At 40.4% G+C, this 19564-nt stretch overlaps 1 protein-coding gene across 2 annotated transcripts in view; it reads right to left on the reverse strand.

Moving 5' to 3' along the window:
- Nucleotides 1–2584: 2584 nt before the first annotated feature.
- The window catches only part of gdap2 (ganglioside induced differentiation associated protein 2), a 31141-nt gene continuing 14161 nt past the window's right edge, over nucleotides 2585–19564 (reverse strand). For both annotated transcript variants that reach the window (XM_017704585.2, XM_037539654.1), the window contains exons 12-14: nucleotides 13576–13630; nucleotides 12493–12636; nucleotides 2585–4807 (exon numbers count right to left, since the gene is read on the reverse strand). In XM_017704585.2, the coding sequence (XP_017560074.1) occupies nucleotides 4766–4807; nucleotides 12493–12636; nucleotides 13576–13630 (241 nt within the window). In that variant the 3' untranslated portion in view covers nucleotides 2585–4765. The remainder of the gene's footprint in view (nucleotides 4808–12492; nucleotides 12637–13575; nucleotides 13631–19564) is intronic.

Below are 19564 nucleotides of genomic sequence, written 5' to 3' on the forward strand. Positions count from 1 at the left end.
CCATTCTCCCTGCTCTAGTGCGTATTCACCCTCTGAGACAGTTTCTCCAGCTGACCATTCTCCCTGCTCTAGTGCGTATTCACCCTCTGACCATTCTCCCTGCTCTAGTGCGTATTCACCCTCTGAGACAGTTTCTCCAGCTGACCATTCTCCCTGCTCTAGTGCGTATTCACCCTCTGACCATTCTCCCTGCTCTAGTGCGTATTCACCCTCTGAGCCAGTTTCTCCAGCTGACCATTCTCCCTGCTCTAGTGCGTATTCACCCTCTGAGACAGTTTCTCCAGCTGACCATTCTCCCTGCTCTAGTGCGTATTCACCCTCTGACCATTCTCCCTGCTCTAGTGCGTATTCACCCTCTGAGACAGTTTCTCCAGCTGACCATTCTCCCTGCTCTAGTGCGTATTCACCCTCTGAGACAGTTTCTCCAGCTGACCATTCTCCCTGCTCTAGTGCGTATTCACCCTCTGAGCCAGTTTCTCCAGCTGACCATTCTCCCTGCTCTAGTGCGTATTCACCCTCTGACCATTCTCCCTGCTCTAGTGCGTATTCACCCTCTGAGCCAGTTTCTCCAGCTGACCATTCTCCCTGCTCTAGTGCGTATTCACCCTCTGAGACAGTTTCTCCAGCTGACCATTCTCCCTGCTCTAGTGCGTATTCACCCTCTGACCATTCTCCCTGCTCTAGTGCGTATTCACCCTCTGAGACAGTTTCTCCAGCTGACCATTCTCCCTGCTCTAGTGCGTATTCACCCTCTGACCATTCTCCCTGCTCTAGTGCGTATTCACCCTCTGAGACAGTTTCTCCAGCTGACCATTCTCCCTGCTCTAGTGCGTATTCACCCTCTGACCATTCTCCCTGCTCTAGTGCGTATTCACCCTCTGAGCCAGTTTCTCCAGCTGACCATTCTCCCTGCTCTAGTGCGTATTCACCCTCTGAGCCAGTTTCTCCAGCTGACCATTCTCCCTGCTCTAGTGTGTCTTAACCTTCTGAGCCAGTTTCTCCAGCTGACCATTCTCCCTGCTCTAGTGTGTCTTAACCCTCTGAGCCAGTTTCTCCAGCTGACCATTCTCCCTGCTCTAGTGTGTCTTACCCCTCTGAGCCAGTTTCTTCAGCTGATCCTGCTCATTGTGTGCAGTCTTGTTGGCTCTTCCCTCACCTGTATGCCTCTGTATGCCTTTCTGCATGAGTTTCTTTCTTTTTTGGAAGACGTGCAAAGTATCATTTTTCCTCATTTTGAAAATAACTACAGAGTAAAAAACAAGTGTTAAGCCACCACTATAAAGGGACCGCTGCTTTAGCTTAGCCTTACTTTCCTTTGGGATCATTAAAGTATCTATCTATCGAGCTAAGATAGCTGAATGTTAAACACACAGCTACATATATAAACGACATAATGTGCTACACGTTCTCAAAAACGTTATCCTAATTATAACTAACAAAGCACGATTATATGAACAGTTTCGACAAAACATCTGACCCGCCTTTAGTCCTTCTTGGTTTCTCTTTTTAGAAACATTTAGTTGGTGAAATGAAATAAATCCACTGAAACGCTGTCGCCCCCCGAAATGCCACTGCTTGGTACATACACTTCCTTTTCCATTTTCCTTCATTCAGATCAACTTGTACCAGTTTGTGTTTGCTTGCTATATGTAAACTTGGGTCAACATGATTCTGGTTTGAGTGCAACAATCAACGTGTGCCAGGAAATCTGTACATTAAATCTGTACCATCTGAATTTTGTTACAGTGTTACAGTTTGTGAACATGATGGTAAGAAGAAAGGCAGATTTAAACTTTACCCACAATCTTTGTGATACATTCTGTTCATTTGGACTAACTTACACTAGTTTAGTTGTCATTTCCTTGTGTGTGAACTTTTGAATGTTGTTGCTCACCTCTTAGAATAAAAAGCCTACACCCCAGAGAGGTGTGTGAAGCTGGCAACTATGGTCACTTCTGGTTCTTGACTGCTCAACACTTCACAATAAAAGACCCGGTCTTCACCGTCTGCAATGTTTTAAGACACTTTAATAAAGAAGCTTGACAGCAACTAGATAGAACCAGAGCTGGGAGCCCAGACACTACTTAACACTCGCATTGTATAAAAAAATTACAAAAAAAAAAAAAAAAAAAAAAAAAAACAACAACGTGAGAGGCTGCCCGAGCAAGTCCTTATTGAATGAAGGTGAAAAGGGCAAAATGACAAAAATGTTAATAATCATTACAATTTTGCACAAAAGCTTCAAATGAACCCAATCATTTTGGACTTGTGCAGGAGCATCTTCTAACATCTGACTAACCCAGAAGACATGATCAAGTGACATGATCAGTTCTCCTCAACACGTTCTCTGATAGCAAAGTCATTTATCAGGAAGGGTGTCAGATGATCATGACCCAAAAATGACCTTAATTGCAGGCCTAATACACTTCTCTGGGGTGTATGATTACAATTCTGAGAAAAGTGCAACAAATGACACTGAAAAGTTCACATACAAAGAAATGAGGGACCCTTAAATTACTCATATAATTTACTTTTTTTTGCACTTTAATAAATTAACATTCAAAACCTGATGTACATCTTCAAATCACAATTCAAAAATACAATATTTATTTTGATTTAAGCCAAAAAGTAATACATCTATGTTAAAGATAACTAATGCTTTTGCATTAGTGCAATGATTAAAAACAAACAAACAAACAAACAAAAAAAACAAAAACAGAACAACTATGCCTCAGGTGGCTGAGAATGCGGAACAAAGCAGGAGATAAACATTTACATTACAAAGACAAATACGTTTGAGTTCAGTAGTGTAAAACAGGTCAACAGAGAAAGTGATATGGTCAGCTGGGTCATTCTTCACCCTAATCTTGACTAGCGGGAGAGCGCATGTGTGGCATACACCAAGAGGCTTGAAAGCTTGACTGATACAGTCCTGATGGCTGTTATACTGTGGGGGGCATTTACCTTATATAATTCAGGTCCACTTCCCTTAGAGGGAAGGGTCATTACAAATCAGTACAGTTGTTCCGATTCCTTTTATCCTATGATGAAACATTTGTATCCTGATGGAAGTGGTTTGTTATAGCAGACCAATGCCCTCATTCACAGGCCATGAGGGGTCACTGACTGGTATAATGAGCATGAAAATGATGTAAATTATATGCTGTTGCCTTGACAGTCACCAGGTCTCAACTAAATCAGAAATGTCTGGGAGATTTTGGCCAGATCTGACAGCGCTTTTCATCAGCTTTATTAAACAACATCAATGCAGAGGCACACTGAAGCTCTTCAAATGGCTTTTTTTAGCGGAATTAAAGATCTCTGAGGTCATGGCACTAGACATCGGCTATCAACAGCATACTGCAATCATCTACTGTGGCTTTCCACGGTCTTAGAAAGAGCAAAGACGTTACATGTAAAGATTAATGATGACTTCCAATATCATGATTTTTATTCACAGTATTTAAACAAAGCATTCTTGCCCACAACGTACAGGTGCAGTTCTCTCCTTTAAAATGGCATGGAATGCGGCTCAAAGTGATGGCACCTTTATTTAATGCCGTACTATAATAACAGCGCATCTTGGAACTACACTGCATGTTTAGTAAACTCTGTACAATAAATCACTCTTAACATATGCATAAACTCTCAATACATGAAGTACCTTTGGCCATGTGTGTAAATCTGGTATCAGATTACCATTACCTTCATACCTACAGTAATAGGAGTTAAAGTCCAGCAGAATCAAAATAAAGACACAAATCTTACCTTTAAGACAGTGGAAGGTATTTGAAATAAATCAAAATCAAACATGACGTGTGTCATTATAGGCTACAAAAAGCCTACAAGATCTGCAAAGAATATGTACAAAAAGATGACCAAAGATGCTTCACAGAAAAATACAGAAAAAAGGCCAGCAATGAAATCTCACTGTGCAATTAATTAAAAAGCTGATTAAAAAGTGTGAAGAGGGAAGAGATATGAAGATTATATTCCCATTCTGACTACACTACTTTGTGACACAGACCATTCAGTATTCACTGTGTAGAGTATAAAAATATTAACTTACATATATATTAAATTTAATGACAACGATTCTTCATCAAGTAATTTTTTCTAAAAATTTTTTTGTGACTATAAGGAAAATTAAGGCCAATCACAGCATTTTGTACACACACTTACAAATTGGAAAGGCAGGCCATGTTTATGAGACTGTCTTCATCACAATAAACCGGCTTATGTAGGCATCTTAAAGTGATCGAGCAGAGGCCGGTGGAAGTGTGAAATAAAATAAAAAGAAAAGACAGTATAGACTTCACAGAACAGACAGAGCTGTAGTGCAAGACTGGGACACTAGTGGATGGACAGAGACAATTAAGATGAGCAAAATGATTGGTGTCCAGCATAATCACAAAATGTACACTTTTTTTTTTTTTTTTAAAAACACTCATTTTGTTAATCACACACAAACCTTGGTGTATAAGTCTAGCCAGTGATGTATCCTTCAGTGAAATGTTACCAATTTAAGCGTCAGCAGCACAAGTAAACCATCGGGAGGCTGACTGCACGGCTCGTGACTGGAGGAGGAGGATCGTTTTTGGTGTCTGTCTCAGAACCAGCACATGCAGCAGTTTCACTCTCATTACTGGAGCTGCTCACATGCACATACTGAATCCATTTGGCTCCAAATCAGGTCCAGCGGTGAGCTTTCCCAAGCATCGGGTGCAAGTCGACCCAGTCAGGACCACCTGCATCAGAGTTAACTTCATAGGCCTGAAGAATGGGAAGTGTAGTATGGGCCGTTCATCTAAAACAACAAAGGACTAGAAATGATTAAAGTTGATAAGGTCTAGTAAGTTAGACATCCATTACATCTTTTTTATAAGAATGTATTGCCACTGAGTGAGTTTACATGCACTCATTAACAAAATCATAATTGGATTTCTGCAGTTATCTAATTATTCAAAAGGTCAAGTAAACAGCATAGTCCAATCTAGAAATCCAATTAAGAAATCCAATAAAGTGAGCTGGATTTCAGCTCAATAATCGGGTTTCTAATCGGAGTGCATGTAAACTCTTACTTTGATTTCTTTCAGATTTCTTAGTCCGCGCATGTGAGAAACAGACGGCGGTACTGGAAGATAGCAGCACATTACTTTTGGAGCAACACTGAACCCAACTACGTTTCACGAAATGAATAAATATTTCTTTACATTATCTGTTTACTCAAGTGCATATAAATGCATTGACAGTTACAGACAAAATCTGATTTTCTGTAGTTATCAGATTATTAAGTGCATGTAAACACAGTCACTCATCAGAAAACCTTGCAACAGTGGCTGCGTTTACGTGCAATGATTATTGCCAATCCAATTGAATCTATTCCAATTGTGGATTAAGACTGAGGTGTTTATATGTACTCTATTCAATAATCCGATGAAAATCTCCATTTACATTCACACTACAACTAAAATTATGAGCACATGCAGAGAACCACTTAGCATAGATGTCACCATGACAACGAGCATCATGAGAGTCCAGTCAGCGCGAGGAGTAAGCAGTGCTTGTGTTTTCGATTGCTTTAAAATAATGTCAGACTCAGAAAACGTTCTAGACATGTACTTATTAAAGAAGGGATGAGAAGCTGGCTTTGAACATTCCAATAATAAACTCTGTCTCCTGTACGCATCAGTTTCTGGTTCCTGGCATGCTGAATGTTAAACTTTTGCTATGACACAAATGCACACGCGCAGAACGTACTTTCCGATCGGTAATGTAATGGGATACAGCCCTGAACATGATTATAATAATCTACTTATCGTATTATTTACAAGATTAACACCTCCTTCAATCGGATAGAAATTGCATTCCAAATGGCCTTAATCAGACTATTCTGACATGTATACATGGATGTATTCTATTCCGATTGAGTTGTTAGTCGGATTATCAGGCTGCATGTAAACTTGGCTACTGAAATTGCCATTTTAAAATTTTAAATGTTTTGGTTTTTTTTTCCCCATCTCCCATAACGTGCATCACCATGAGGTTTTAAGTAATTTTGAACCATTATTTATAAACCGTTTATGCAATGTAAAGGGCAACTGGAGAAAGCCACAAGTTTTTGATATGACAGTGACAGCATTTATTATGCTAAAACAAATAAGACAAAAGGTAGTTTAAAAGTATTATGAAGTAGTGGTGCGTAATTAGTATATTGAAAATGTTTTATATGAATTTGTATTTATCTTTAAATTTGATAGTCATTAGCAGAGAATTCATTAGTATTAGCTAGTAAGCAACAGAATAGAGGCAAACTGGTTCTACAGGTACTGCACTACAATCCTGCTGTTAATGCATGTTCAGCGCTGCACAAGATACAAAGTCACTACTGCTTATAATTGTCTTCATAAAGATCTCCTACACAGCAAAAACCATGGCGAGCGGTTTCTAATGGTTTAGTGGATTACGTGCTATGTGAGCAGCTACCTCAGGCCTGCTCTGCTGCCCTGACTGATGTGATTTACCACAGCTATAACCACAGAGTTGAATAGGGTCCAGCAGCAGGGTCCTAAGCCTGCAGGTCAAACTGAAACAAAAGCAGATTATTCTGCTCTGTGCATGACCAAATAATTGAGTTGGAGCACTCCTTTAAAACATTCATCATTCTGCTAAGAGGGAAAAAAAAATAATAATAAAAAAAAAGCGTAAATTGTCGCCTACAAAAACCTTTTGAGCGCAATTCAATGCTTTGTGAAGGGCTGACTAGGTAATTTGGGGTGATTGTAGCTGTACATTCTATGGCAGTACAATCTATTCATAGTGCTAGCAAACGAGAGAAAGCCAAGTGCAGTTACCATTAAATACTTAGACAAGCTGCTATTTCCTTTCTTATCATAACTAAGCAATCAAAACCCACAGGAAATGCTTTAGCAAGGTAATTGAGAAGTGCAGCCTGAGAGACAAGATGAAGGAGTGTAGGCCAAGATACCAATGTAGATAAGACAGACTCACATACATCTCCTCAGCCAGATCTACTACAGCAAGGGTGCCCAACGTTTTGCCTTGGGGTAATGCAGTGCGGCATTTGCGGTTGGCCAAGAGCCAAAAAAACTCAAAACTATATGCAAATACAGAAGCAGGTTTCAATCAACACTCAAACACACACACACACACACACACACACACACACACACACACACACACACACACACACACACACACACACTATGTAAATAAATAAATGAAACTAAAAAGACATAACTAAATAAATGAAGATAAAAAAGACATAACTAAATAAATAAATGATACTAAAAAGACGTAGCTACAATTCTTAACAAAACACCATTTTAAAAGGCAGTAAGAATGCAACAAGTTATATGTAGTTCTCTCATTGAGTGAGTGGACGGGGATAGCGTAACTTCCTGGCCAGATCGCATGTCCCCACAAGAAGCCACACTCTGAGGAGCCCCCGTATACACAATTTTTAAAGATGCTCTCGCAAAGGAAGGACAAACCAGACATTCAAATTGATTAAAAGGCATTTGCAGATGAAATAATGACAACTCCCAAGCCACTGAAATAAAATGATATGGTGTCAGTGCTGGAATTACTAATTAAGAGCTGCACACTTTTATAGTAGCATCACCCCAAGAAACCAATATACAGAGAAAATTACCTCAGGCTTGCATAGCAGTACTGCCACAACTGGTTTATTTGCACAAGTAAGAAGTATATTCTGCATTCTGACTTCAGCCTTGTTCACAGCTTTTGCTCAAAACATCTGGTAGTTTCTATGAATTCATGACAACAAACATGTTTTACATACAGTATGACGCAAAGTGTGTAGACACCTGCTCATCCAACATTTCTACTGAAATGAATGGTATTAATACGGAGCTTGCCCTCTGTTAATTTGTAAGTCTCTGTCTCTCATCAGTCAAAAGACATGTTGCTTTCTGAGTAAAACTTGGGGATCTGGACACCTCTCTGGTGGAAATGAATAACTGCATGCAATATGTCTAATAGACCTATTCCAAAAAATTAGAATATCATGGAAAAGTTGATTAATTTCCATAATTCCATTCAAAACTTAAACTTTCATAGATTATAGATTCAGGGCCCACAATTTAAATGATTTCAAGTATTTATTTGTTTATTTTTACATAATTTCAGCTCATAAATCCCACGAAAACAGGAATTCAAAAAAATAGAATACTGTGGAGAAATCAGCCCAAACTACTACTCAGTTTTTGCAGGAAAAAAAAGAAAATCAATCAAAATATGGTACTTTCAAAATGATATGGCAATCTTTAATACTTGGCTTGAATCCCTTTGCTTTAAATCACTGCCTCGATGCGACGTGGCATTGAGGCAATCAGCATGTGGCATTGCCTGGGAGTTATGGAAGCCCAGATTTCCTTGATGCTTGCTGTCAGCTCTTCTTTGTTGTTGGGTCTGGTGGCCCTTATTTTCCTCTTGAGAATACCCCATTCTCAATGGGGTTTATGTCCGGCGAGTTGGCTGGCCAGTCAAGCACTGTGATGGCATGGGCACCAAACCAGGCTTTGGTGCTTCTGGCGGCATGGGCAGGAGCCAGGTCCTGCTGGAAGATGAAATCTGCATCTCCTTACAGATTCTCAACAGAAGAAATCATGAAGTCCTCTAAAACATTCTGGACTGTTGCGGTGACCTTGGATTTAAGAAAGCAGAGTTTACCAACACCTGCACCAGACATTGCACCCCAAATCATGACTGACTGTGGATATTTCACACTGGATCTCAAGCAGTTTGGGTTCTGTTCCTCACCCGTCTTCCTCCAAACCCTTGGACTTTGATTCCCGAATGAAAGGCACATTTTTTTTTTCATCGGAAAAGAGGACCTTGGACCACTGTCCAACGGTCCAGCCCTTCTTCTCCTTGGCCCAGTTGAGACGCTTCCTACGTTGGCTCAGGTTCAGAAGTGGCTTGACCCGAGGAACCCGACAGTTGTAGCTGCCGGATTCGTCTGAATGTGGTGGTTTTTGAAGCTGTGACTCCTGCCTCATTACACTCTTTCTGGATCTCTGCCAGATTCTTGAATCTTCTCTTTTTGATAGTCTGCTGAAACCCACGGTCATCTCTTTTGCTGGTGCATCTTCACCTGCCACATTTTGTCCTTCCACTAGACTTTCCATTGATATGCTTGGATACAGCGCTCTGAACAGCCAGCCTCTTTAGCTATGAACTTTTGTGGCTTACCCATCCTATGGAGGGTATCAATGATGGTCTTCTGACCAGCTATGTCTAAAGTCTTCCCCATATTGAACCGAACTGAGACATTTGAATCAAACTTAAGCAATTTAATGACACCTGGGGAAACATGTGCAGGTGCTTTGAGTTTAGTAGATGATTAGTGTGTCACACTCAGTTTAAAACATTCATGCCCTGTAAAATTTTGGCTGATTTCTCCGCAGTATTCTAATTTTTTGAATTCCTGTTTTCATGGGTTTCAAGCCCAAACTATGGAAAAATAAACAAATAAATACTTGAAATCGTTTAAATTGTGGGCCCTGAATCTATAAAAGTTTAACTTTTTGAATGGAATTATGGAAATTAATCAACTTTTCCCATGATATTCTAATTTTTTGGAATGGGTCTGTATATCTATCTTCTCTGAGCAGAGGAGTCTGATGATTGCGTGCAAGCTAAAAGAGAATCCAGTCCAAAAATAAATAAATAAAAAACACACACCTTCTATGAATGTATGTGAACTACCTACTATTTTCATCATATCTTCATCAAGATAAAGATGATTTTGCATTTCAGACAAACACTAAACCAGATCATTGCTTTTTGAACTTGTGTGTGATGTTAATGCTGTATGTAAAGATGTATGACATGGCTGAAAAACTCCTATGACTATTTCAGGCTTTACACTGTGACTGTAGCAGCGCATGCACAACATATTTCACAGAATGTTTTTTTCTCCTATCTCAGTAATGCTACTTTTTTCAATTTTAGCAATAAATAAATAAATAAATAAAAAATACACAGTGGGGAAATGAGACATTCTTTTTACCACCAAAATATGTTAAACCCAGCAAACAAACAGCAAATGTGCATTAAAATGTGCAGGAGTGTGTTCTGTGTGGAGGATGTCACTTGACCAGGGCACCCAAACTTTTGCATTATATATATATATATATATATATATTTTGTTGTTGGTGATTAGCTATTGCAGCCCTTCTCTAACACATGCATAAGCAAACCAACACACACACACACACACACACACACACACACACACTGTGTTCTGATTAAGCCTCTATGTCTGGTCTCTTACACAATATACACACAAACATGGTTGGACAGGCAGCTGGCTCCAGCAGCAGGGCTATCCATTACACCCATGAGAAGCATGATCAGTTCTTCACAGCTGCCCTGCTGTTGTGTTTTATATCTTTTTTCCCCCTCTTGCTGTCTGCTAGTCTCTCAGCCAGACTAATGGGGATCAGCAACTGCAACTGCACTCACTCCCGGGTTCAGCCTCGAGCCCAGGGCAGACAAAAGAAAAAGAAAAAGAAAAAGAAAAAAGAGGAACATACCCTGCCTCCAAGACCCAATCTACCAAATCCAGACCTTTCAGCCAAAAGCAACGGCAAGCTATGCCACAGAACATATCCATTTGTGTTACAGTAGAGGATATGAGTAATAAAGTAAATATATAATCCCTGCACTGCCAACTCTCACTTCTTGGAAAGGTTTATTATGCATATTTGATTAGAGCTACAGAGAGAAAAACGACAGTCTACAGGAAAATTCTGCCTCCCCCACATGAGGCCAAGTACAATATAGTTTCCTCAGAAAAAGCTGCATGTGGTAATCACACTGTTTCAACACCTTATTCCTCAAACACACCTACAATTGTTTAATTGCACTAAAACCATTTCAAACGTTTAGCAACAGTCTAAGCATTATGGTATTTAGGGTTGTGTCATAACCACAATCTGATTACTATTTCACTTCTCTGGTTGGAAGTGAAGTTCACCAGTGTTCAATTTGGACTGATTCAGTTTGAGTTTGGGTAACAGCACTTTGATATGTTGCAGTAACCTGGACCACAACGATTACTGCAGGAAATAGATCACTAGAAGACTGTAAACATCCTTAAAGCAACAAATGAGTCTGCAAAACCGTTTCCATTTTACAGTAAATCAACGGTTAGGCTAAAAACCACAATTTTCTCCTTATTGTCAAATGTAGTCAATCCACTAAAACATGTTAACAGGCAAGATATTAATAATATATCTTGTGCATGTTTCCATATGCCAAATGGGAACTTGATAGTAGAGCTTAACTACAGAAACAGCAAGAGCTTAGCATGCAGTGCATTATGCTCCTCAGCAGGAATCAATTTATGCATTCATGCCTAATTACTGCTAGCATTACTATATATTTTTGATTACATCTATGGCTTAGAAATTGCAAAATATCTAAGCCACAGACTGAAAGAAAGAAAGAAAGAAAAAAACTGAAATGATGCAGTATGCATCATGCAGTAATAGCACATCCTGACCCAAGCCTAGCCCTGCACATACCATGAACATAGGAAAAAAACTACTGAGCAAAACGTGGTAGTCGTTTCCCACGTAGTTACTTCAGTAAGTGACCAATCTCTAAGGAACAAAACCCTCTAAAATTCCCTTTCTAATAACATGAATCCCCTCATTTAGTATCACAACAAAGAGTACTTTTCTTAGTAGCACTACCAAAAATAGCAAATTGGACAGAAACTGTTAAGCTCTTGAGAAAAACCCATTAAGAGAATCTGAAGGAAATTGACCTCAAATATAAATTTCTCAGGAATTTGCAGAAAATTACCTTAAATAATTTATCCTAAGTGTTGCCTTCAAAAGACACTAACATTTCTATTAATGCTGAATATACGTTACACAAAAAAAAAAAAGTTAAAACAGAATACGAGTGTGAACCATGTGAAAACTGCTTTATGAAAGGATCTACCGACACACTGCACACATAGTGCCTCTTCTCTCATTTACTGCCGTCAGCATATCCAACCCTAATCTAAATGCTGGGAGATGGAAGAGTTCTGGAGGCAAATTAACGAGAGAATGTTGGGAGGTTTTTATTTATTTATTTATTTTTTACAGCAGTATATTTAAGTAAAATACCATCAATACTTTCTTATACATATACCACTGTGGGGCCTTAAGCAATGCACTTAATTCTCTCTGCTCTAAGGGCACTGTATCATGGCTGACTAAGAAGAGTTTCAATGTACTGTGTAAGCATAATGACAATTAAGGTACTTAAAAAGACATCAAATTTCATCACTCTCTTTTAGAACATTACATCTGACCATTGTTAGCTTCAAGATGGACTCTGTTCACTATAAACTATGAACTATTCGTTTAGTAACTATGAAACTAGGATACAGAACTTGCGTAGTTAAGATAATGAGCATGAGTGAAGTGAGGACTGTATGGGACTCACCCTCGCATCATACTCCAACACAAATGGAGGGATGTCAATCTGTTCAGGCAGGATGCAGGCGAAGAGCTGCTGGAGGTTTTCTATGTGATGAACCTTTTCCTTTATTCCAGATACACTGAACGTGGTGAAGAACCATGCGGACACCTGACACAGTTGAGCATAGAGGCAAATGTCTAGTCATGACTATGCAGTTTTCTTGGTGAAAAGTTACTTTTATTCTGCCCACTAAAAAACAAAACCGATGACTCTCCTAATTCATTGCAGCTTTTATTCAAATTAAGCCAATAAGCAACAACTAACTGACAAATGACCATCATGTTTTTTAGCTTCCATTACATTTAGCTTGACTCAGCATGACCATAAAGAAAAAAAACAAAAAAACAAAAAAAAGATACAAGCAGCACACCCTTTCCTCAAAACCAAGGTTAGAGATCAGGGCTGTATGACCTGTGAAGAATATCTGATTGCAATTTCTTCTGACCTAGATGTTTTGTGTAAGCAGGCTAAATATCCCCACGTAAAACTTTAGACAAATTTCAATTAAAGCTGAAGATCTTATGATAATCATTTTAAACATTTTCAAACTTTAATTTAGTCATAAAAATGTCTAATCGTTCAGCCCAATTAGAGAGCAAAAGAGCAACTAATTCTCAGCACAATAATTACTCATGCCTAAACAAGTTTCATACCAGTGAGCATTAAGCTGATCTGAACGTATCAGAGTGGAAAAGGAAAGGATGGCTTTAAAAATGGGAGTTATCTGTTGCTTAATTGCACATAAGGTAGGCTAATTCCACTAACTAGCTGGTGATGCACACATACTCAGACAAACTATCTAAGTGTGGATGCAAAGAATGTCTCGCAAATGTTTTAAAGTGAAATTACACCGGACATACAGAGAGGGCTTTACATGCTAAAAATGTGAAGATGACCACTACATTTGCTCATAAAGCGAGGGCATTGAATCTGACAGTTAATAAAACACAAATACTGCAAATATAGACAGAAAAGCTTTTACAGGCATGGCATTTCTAAAACAACAGGAATGTGCTGTATTAGAGATGTGAGGTCTCTGACATTTACCTTAGAGCGAAATGTGGGATGGACAAAATAAAATGCCCTCAGGTTCTTCTTAAACCTATAAATGAAAGAAAATAAAGTGAAAGTAATTTATTAAATCTATCAACATATCAATAAATCACTCATGACATATCACAATCACATATCAGAGCACACAAATCAAATTCCCTAGTGGCAAATAATTAATAGTTAGAAAAAAGACAACCTGGCTAAACCGAGAACTATAAACACTGTATAACAATGTGCATTTTTACAGAACATGCAAATGTCAGGTCCAAGTGTCTCCAGAGTGCTCACTCTCCTCAGTCCAAGCGCAGTGTAGTCCAAAGCACTCAGGAAAATACAAATTACCAGCACTGCGGTCCAAAGCTAGAGGAATGTGTTAGGGACACATTTATCACCCTTTCTCCTATTCCCACAGTAGACACACAACATTCCTTGATCTGATGTATGAGAGTCAGCTTCTGGTGCTGGTCCCAAGCCCGGATAAATGGTGAGGGTTGTGTCAGGAAGGGCATCCGGCGTAAAACTTATGCCAAAACTATCATGCGGAGCACAAATATGATTGCCATACCGGATCGGTCGAGGCCCGGGTTAACAACGACCACCTCCGGTGCTGTTGACCAGCAGGGTGCTGGTGGAAATTGGACTACTGTAGGTCGAAGACCATCAAAGAGGAGAGGAGGAAGGCGGGTTAGAAGGCAGCGAGAGAGAAGGAAAGGCAGGAGTGTGGAGGTTAGAGTAGGGACTCTGAACATAGGGACAATGACTGGTTAAGGCAGAGAGCTTGCAGACATGATGGAGAGAAGTAAGGTAGATATTCTGTGTGTCTAGGAGACCAGATGGAAAGGAAGCAAGGCCAAGAACATTGGAGGTGGATTCAAACTGTTCTATCATGGTGTAGAGAGGAAGAGAAATGGAGTAGGGATAATCCTAAAGGAACAGCTTGGGAAAAGTGTTCTGGATGTAAAGAGAGTGTCAGACAGGATCATGAGCCTGAAGTTGGAGGTTGATGGTGTGATTTTGAATGTGGTCAGTTCATATGCACCACAGGTTGGTTGTCAGTTAGAGGCGAAAGAGGAATTTTGGAGTAAGTTGGATGAAGTGGTAGATGGTGTCCCTAGAGAGGAGAGATTAGTGATTGGTGCAGACTTCAATGGACATGTTGGTGAAGGGAACAGAGGGGATGAAGAGGTGCTGGGTATGTATGGTGTGAAAGACAGAAATGCAGAAGGTCAGATTGTTGTAGATTTTGCAAAGAGAATGGAAATGGCTGTGGTGAACACGTATTTTCAGAAGATGGAAGAACACAGGGTGACATAGAAGAGTGGAGGGAGGTGCACACAGGTGGATTATATCCTTAGCTGGAGATGTCACCTAAAGGAGATTGGAGATTGTAAAGTGGTACCAGGGGAAAGTGTAGCAAGGCAGCATAGGGTGGTTGGCTGTAGAATGAGATCAGAAACAAAGAAGAGGAAGAGAGTGAAGACAGAGCCAAAGATTAAATGGTGGAAGCTGAAGGAGGAGGATGGTTGCAGGCAGTTCAGGGAAAAATTGCAACAGGCCCTTGGGGGCAGTGAGGAGCTACCTGAGGACTGGGTAAATACACCTAAGGTGGTGAGAGAAACTGGCAAAAATGTTTTGGGTGTTTCGTCTGGTCAGAGGAAAGAAGACAAGGAAAGTTGGTGGTGGAATGAGGAAGTCCAGGAGAGTATTCAGAAGAAGAAGGCAGCTAAGAAAAAGTGGGATAACCAGAGAGATGAAGGAAGTAGGCAGGAGTACTGTGAGGCATAGTCGCATAGCGAACTGAATGGTGGCAAAGGCTCAGGCCTATGATGAGCTGTATGAGAGGCTGGACAGTAAAGAAGGTGTAAAGGACTTGTATCGTTTGGCTAAACAGAGAGATATAGCTGTAAAAGATGTACAGCAGGTTAGGCTGATAAAGGATAGAGAGGGAAATGTACTAGTGAGTGAACAGAGTGTTGAGTAGATGGAGGGAGTACTTTGAAGAACTAATGAATGAGGAAAACGAGAGAGAGAGGAGGTATGTGGAGGTATGGAGATGTTTAGGAGAGAAGGCAGTGGACTTTTTAACCAGGTTGTTTAACAAAATCCTGATGAGTGGAGAAGAGAGGATGCCTGATGAGTGGAGAAGCAGTGTACTGGTCCCCATTTTTAAGAACAAGGGTGATGTGCAGAGCTGCAGTAACTACAGAGGTATAAAGTTGATGAGCCACACCATGAAGGTATGGGAAAGAGTTGTTGAAGCAAGGCTAAGGCGAGAGGTCCAGATCAGTGAGCAGCAGTTTGGTTTCATGCCCAGAAAGAGTACCACAGATGCAATTTTTGCATTGAGAGTGTTGGTAGAGAAGTACAGAGAAGGTCAGAAGGAGCTACATTGTGTCTTTGTGGATCTGTGGTACTGTATGAGAGGAAGAGGAAGAGAGGAACTGTGGTACTGTATGAGGAAGTCAGGTGTAGCTGAAAAGTATGTTAGGGTGGTGCAGGACATGTATGAGGATAGTGAGACAGTGGTGAGGTGTGCAGCTGGAGTGACAAATGGATTCAAGGTGAAGGTAGGGTTACATCAGGGATCAGCTTTGAGCCCCTTCTTGTTTGCAATGGTCATGGAAAGGTTGACAGATGAGGTCAGGCAGGAGGATCCATGGGTCATGATGTTTGCAGATGACATTGTAATCTGTGGTGAGGGTAGAGAGCAGGTGGAAGAGAATCTGGAGAGGTGGAGGTTTGCACTGGAGAGGAATGAAGGTCAGTAGAGACAAGATGGAATACATTTGTGCGAATGAGTGGGAGGCAGGTGGAAAGGTGAAGATGCAAGGGGTAGAGGTCGTAAAGGTGGATGACTTCAAATATCTTGGGTCAACCATCCAGAGCAATGGACAGTGTAGAAAAGAGGTGAAGAAGAGGGTGCAGGCAGGATGGAGTGGGTGGAGACGGGTGTCAGGGCTGATGTGTGACAAAAGGATAGCAGCAAGAGTGAAAGGGAAGGTTTACAAGACAGTAGTGCGTCCTGCTATGATGTATGGTTTGGAGACTGTGGCTCTGTCTAAAAGACAGGAGGCTGAGCTGGAGGTGGCGGAGATGAAGATGCTGAGATTTTCGTTGGGAGTGACAAGGCTGGACAAGATTAGAAATGAGCAGATCAGAGGGACAGTGAAGGTGGAGCAGTTTGGAGATAAAGCCAGAGAGGCCAGGTTGAGATGGTTTGGATATGTGTTGAGGAGGAATAGTGGATATACTGGTCAAAGAATGTTGGAGTTGGAGCTGCCGGGTAGAAGGAGAAGAGGTAGACCTCAGAGAAGGTTTATGGATGTAGTGAAGGTGGACATGGAGATGGTTGGTGTGAAAGTAGAGGAGGCAGTAGATAGGGCAAGATGGAGGCAGATGATCTGCTGTGGCGACCGAAGAAGGAGAAGGAGAAGAAGCAACAGCACTGCACTAGACTACATGTTTAACTGAACAGTGCTGAAGAGCTGTGAAGAGAGCTTCCCCCTAACCAGGCTTCATATTTCACAGCACTCATGGTATAGACCAGTAACTGCCAGCACTGGTCCTGGAAGCTCCCTCCTCTGCACATTTTACTGATCCCAACACACCTTACCCAACTAATGAGGTCATTAACAACTCATTACAGTGAAGAACCAACACAGGCAGGACAGGGGGCCTCCAGGACCTGGGCTTGGAAACTCCAGCAGACAACATCCCTTAAAAACTGTTCTTGATCAGTAAGTAATCAGTAATGACTCCAGAAAAATCAGACATAGGAATGATAGACTCAATTCAATTATCCATACTGAGCTTGAGATCCTACTTCTCTTTATATTTTGAATTAAGAAAAACTGAATCAAACAAAATTGAATAAATTGAATGACACTACACATGCTGATGTGGATTATGGAATGGATGTGCTTATTTGCACACATATCCAAATGCAAGTTAGTTTTCTTAGGGATACATAAATGTTACTGGAATCATAGGGTATCAGCATACATTTCTTCTAAAATTAAATAAAATAAATCAGCACTGGATAGATGTTTAGATTTGACAGATAAGCAGAATGTTTTAGCAACACCAGCCTCCTGTAATTAAATGTAAAAATTATAAAAATGTTTTCCAAAAATTCCCATATTGGTGCATCCCTAGCATCCCCTCCTTCATTCAACTGGGTAATTGAACAAGGAATGTGTGGTCTGACATTGAAGAAGAAGAAGTAGAAGAAGGAAAAAAAAAACCAAAAACACAACAATTGCCCTACATAAAAAATAACTCACTATATTACATGCATTACAAGGTTATTGCACTGCAAATTCCATAAGAGGTGATGTAAGTTAAACAAAGGCCATTATAAACTGAAGGTTTCCACTTTAAACACTGCTACCTAATGAAATGCACAGCTGGCACATGACCACTATTAAATGAATGAAAAGGTTCATTGGCTTACTGGAATAACGTAATATTTTCTGCATTGGGATGCACTGCTACACTCCTAGCTCAAACACATAAAGCAACAGACATCATTTTAAAATCACAAATGGTTTGGGTGTTTCAGTATTTTGGATATTGCTGGAAGGAAAAAAGGGCCACTGGACCCAGAGAAGAGACAAGAAGAAATAAAAGCAGAGCCAGGGTGAAAGTCTCACATGCGAGAGACCGACCTCCATACCTGTTCCACTCCTACACTGAACACACATGTTGCTTTCAGTCAAGACCAAACCACAATGGCCAAACACCAGAGAAATTAGGGAAGAGAAAATGAGACAGGGGAGTAAGAAGGGGAGTCAATAGAGGCAAAAAAGAAAAATGAAAAAGAACAGAATAAATGACAGCAAGAAATAAAAAAAAAAGGGCAACAAAAGAAGGAGAACATTTTACACACAGGACACTACACAGGCAAGTAGATGAATGTCATGCAACCATGAGTCTCTTTATGAGTAAAGCTGGATGAAGCAACGATGCTTGATAAACCTGCTCAGTCTACAGTAAGTGTGAAGCTTTATGCCTGACAGGTTTATTATTTTTTTTGAGGCATTTGCGCAATGTGTGCCCACTGAATGCAAAACATATGCTTGACTTCATGTTCGCCTCCCACAACTGTTCGTTAACTCACCAGTTTCAACAGAAACTCAACGTTTGTTTTTTAAGCCAGGGAAGAACCCAGCATGGATTTTCACATGAAGGCTGCCACTCTGACAAACATGGTACTGCATCCATGTGCATGCAGACTGACACTTGCAAATACTGCCTGTAGTACAGGTCTATATTAGCAAAGGGGGAAAAAAAAAATGCATTGTCACATGTCTGATTTATAGTGTGTCAAGGCCAATACAATCACCAGCAGTGCTTTGAATCTCAAGGACAAAATTTCCTCCAATTTCCCCCAAACTGTCCCAAACAGCCATTTCATTTCACTCTTATGGGGATAAAACACATCCTCTTGGCTGCATTAAAACAATTCAGAAAGCATGGTGACAGGACAGAGCAGAATATGTATGAGATGGAAAACTTGGCACAACCCAGGGTCACTTACAAAAGCACTGGCTTAACTCCCTTCAACTAACTAAATACAAGAGGAGGGTGAGCGAGGTCAGACTCCTCACTGTAAACCCAGACGACAGACAACAGGCTTAGGAAGGAAAAATACAGTTCCTCCCCATCTCACAAACACAACATGTGTAATCTTTTGGCTAAACTTTGGGTTAGAAATCAATGTATGAACCCCCCCCCCCCAAAAAAAAAACACCTGATAAAAAATTCACACCAAGTGAGGCTGCACGTATTTTGAAACTCAGATGGGCTTATCTTCGTGTCAGAGATGCTCTTATTTATGCCAGAAGAGAATGCATCAGCCTCACAGCTGCATGTGAGGGATCTCTCAAAAGGCCAATCATTGGTCATTGTATGGAATTTGTAGTCACTTTCGCAAGTTAAAGCCCTATTTGAGCAGAATTAGTTTTATCAGAGGGGCTCCAGC

This window comes from Pygocentrus nattereri, chromosome 6 (assembly GCF_015220715.1).
Source record: "Pygocentrus nattereri isolate fPygNat1 chromosome 6, fPygNat1.pri, whole genome shotgun sequence".
NCBI classification, from domain to species: domain Eukaryota; kingdom Metazoa; phylum Chordata; class Actinopteri; order Characiformes; family Serrasalmidae; genus Pygocentrus; species Pygocentrus nattereri.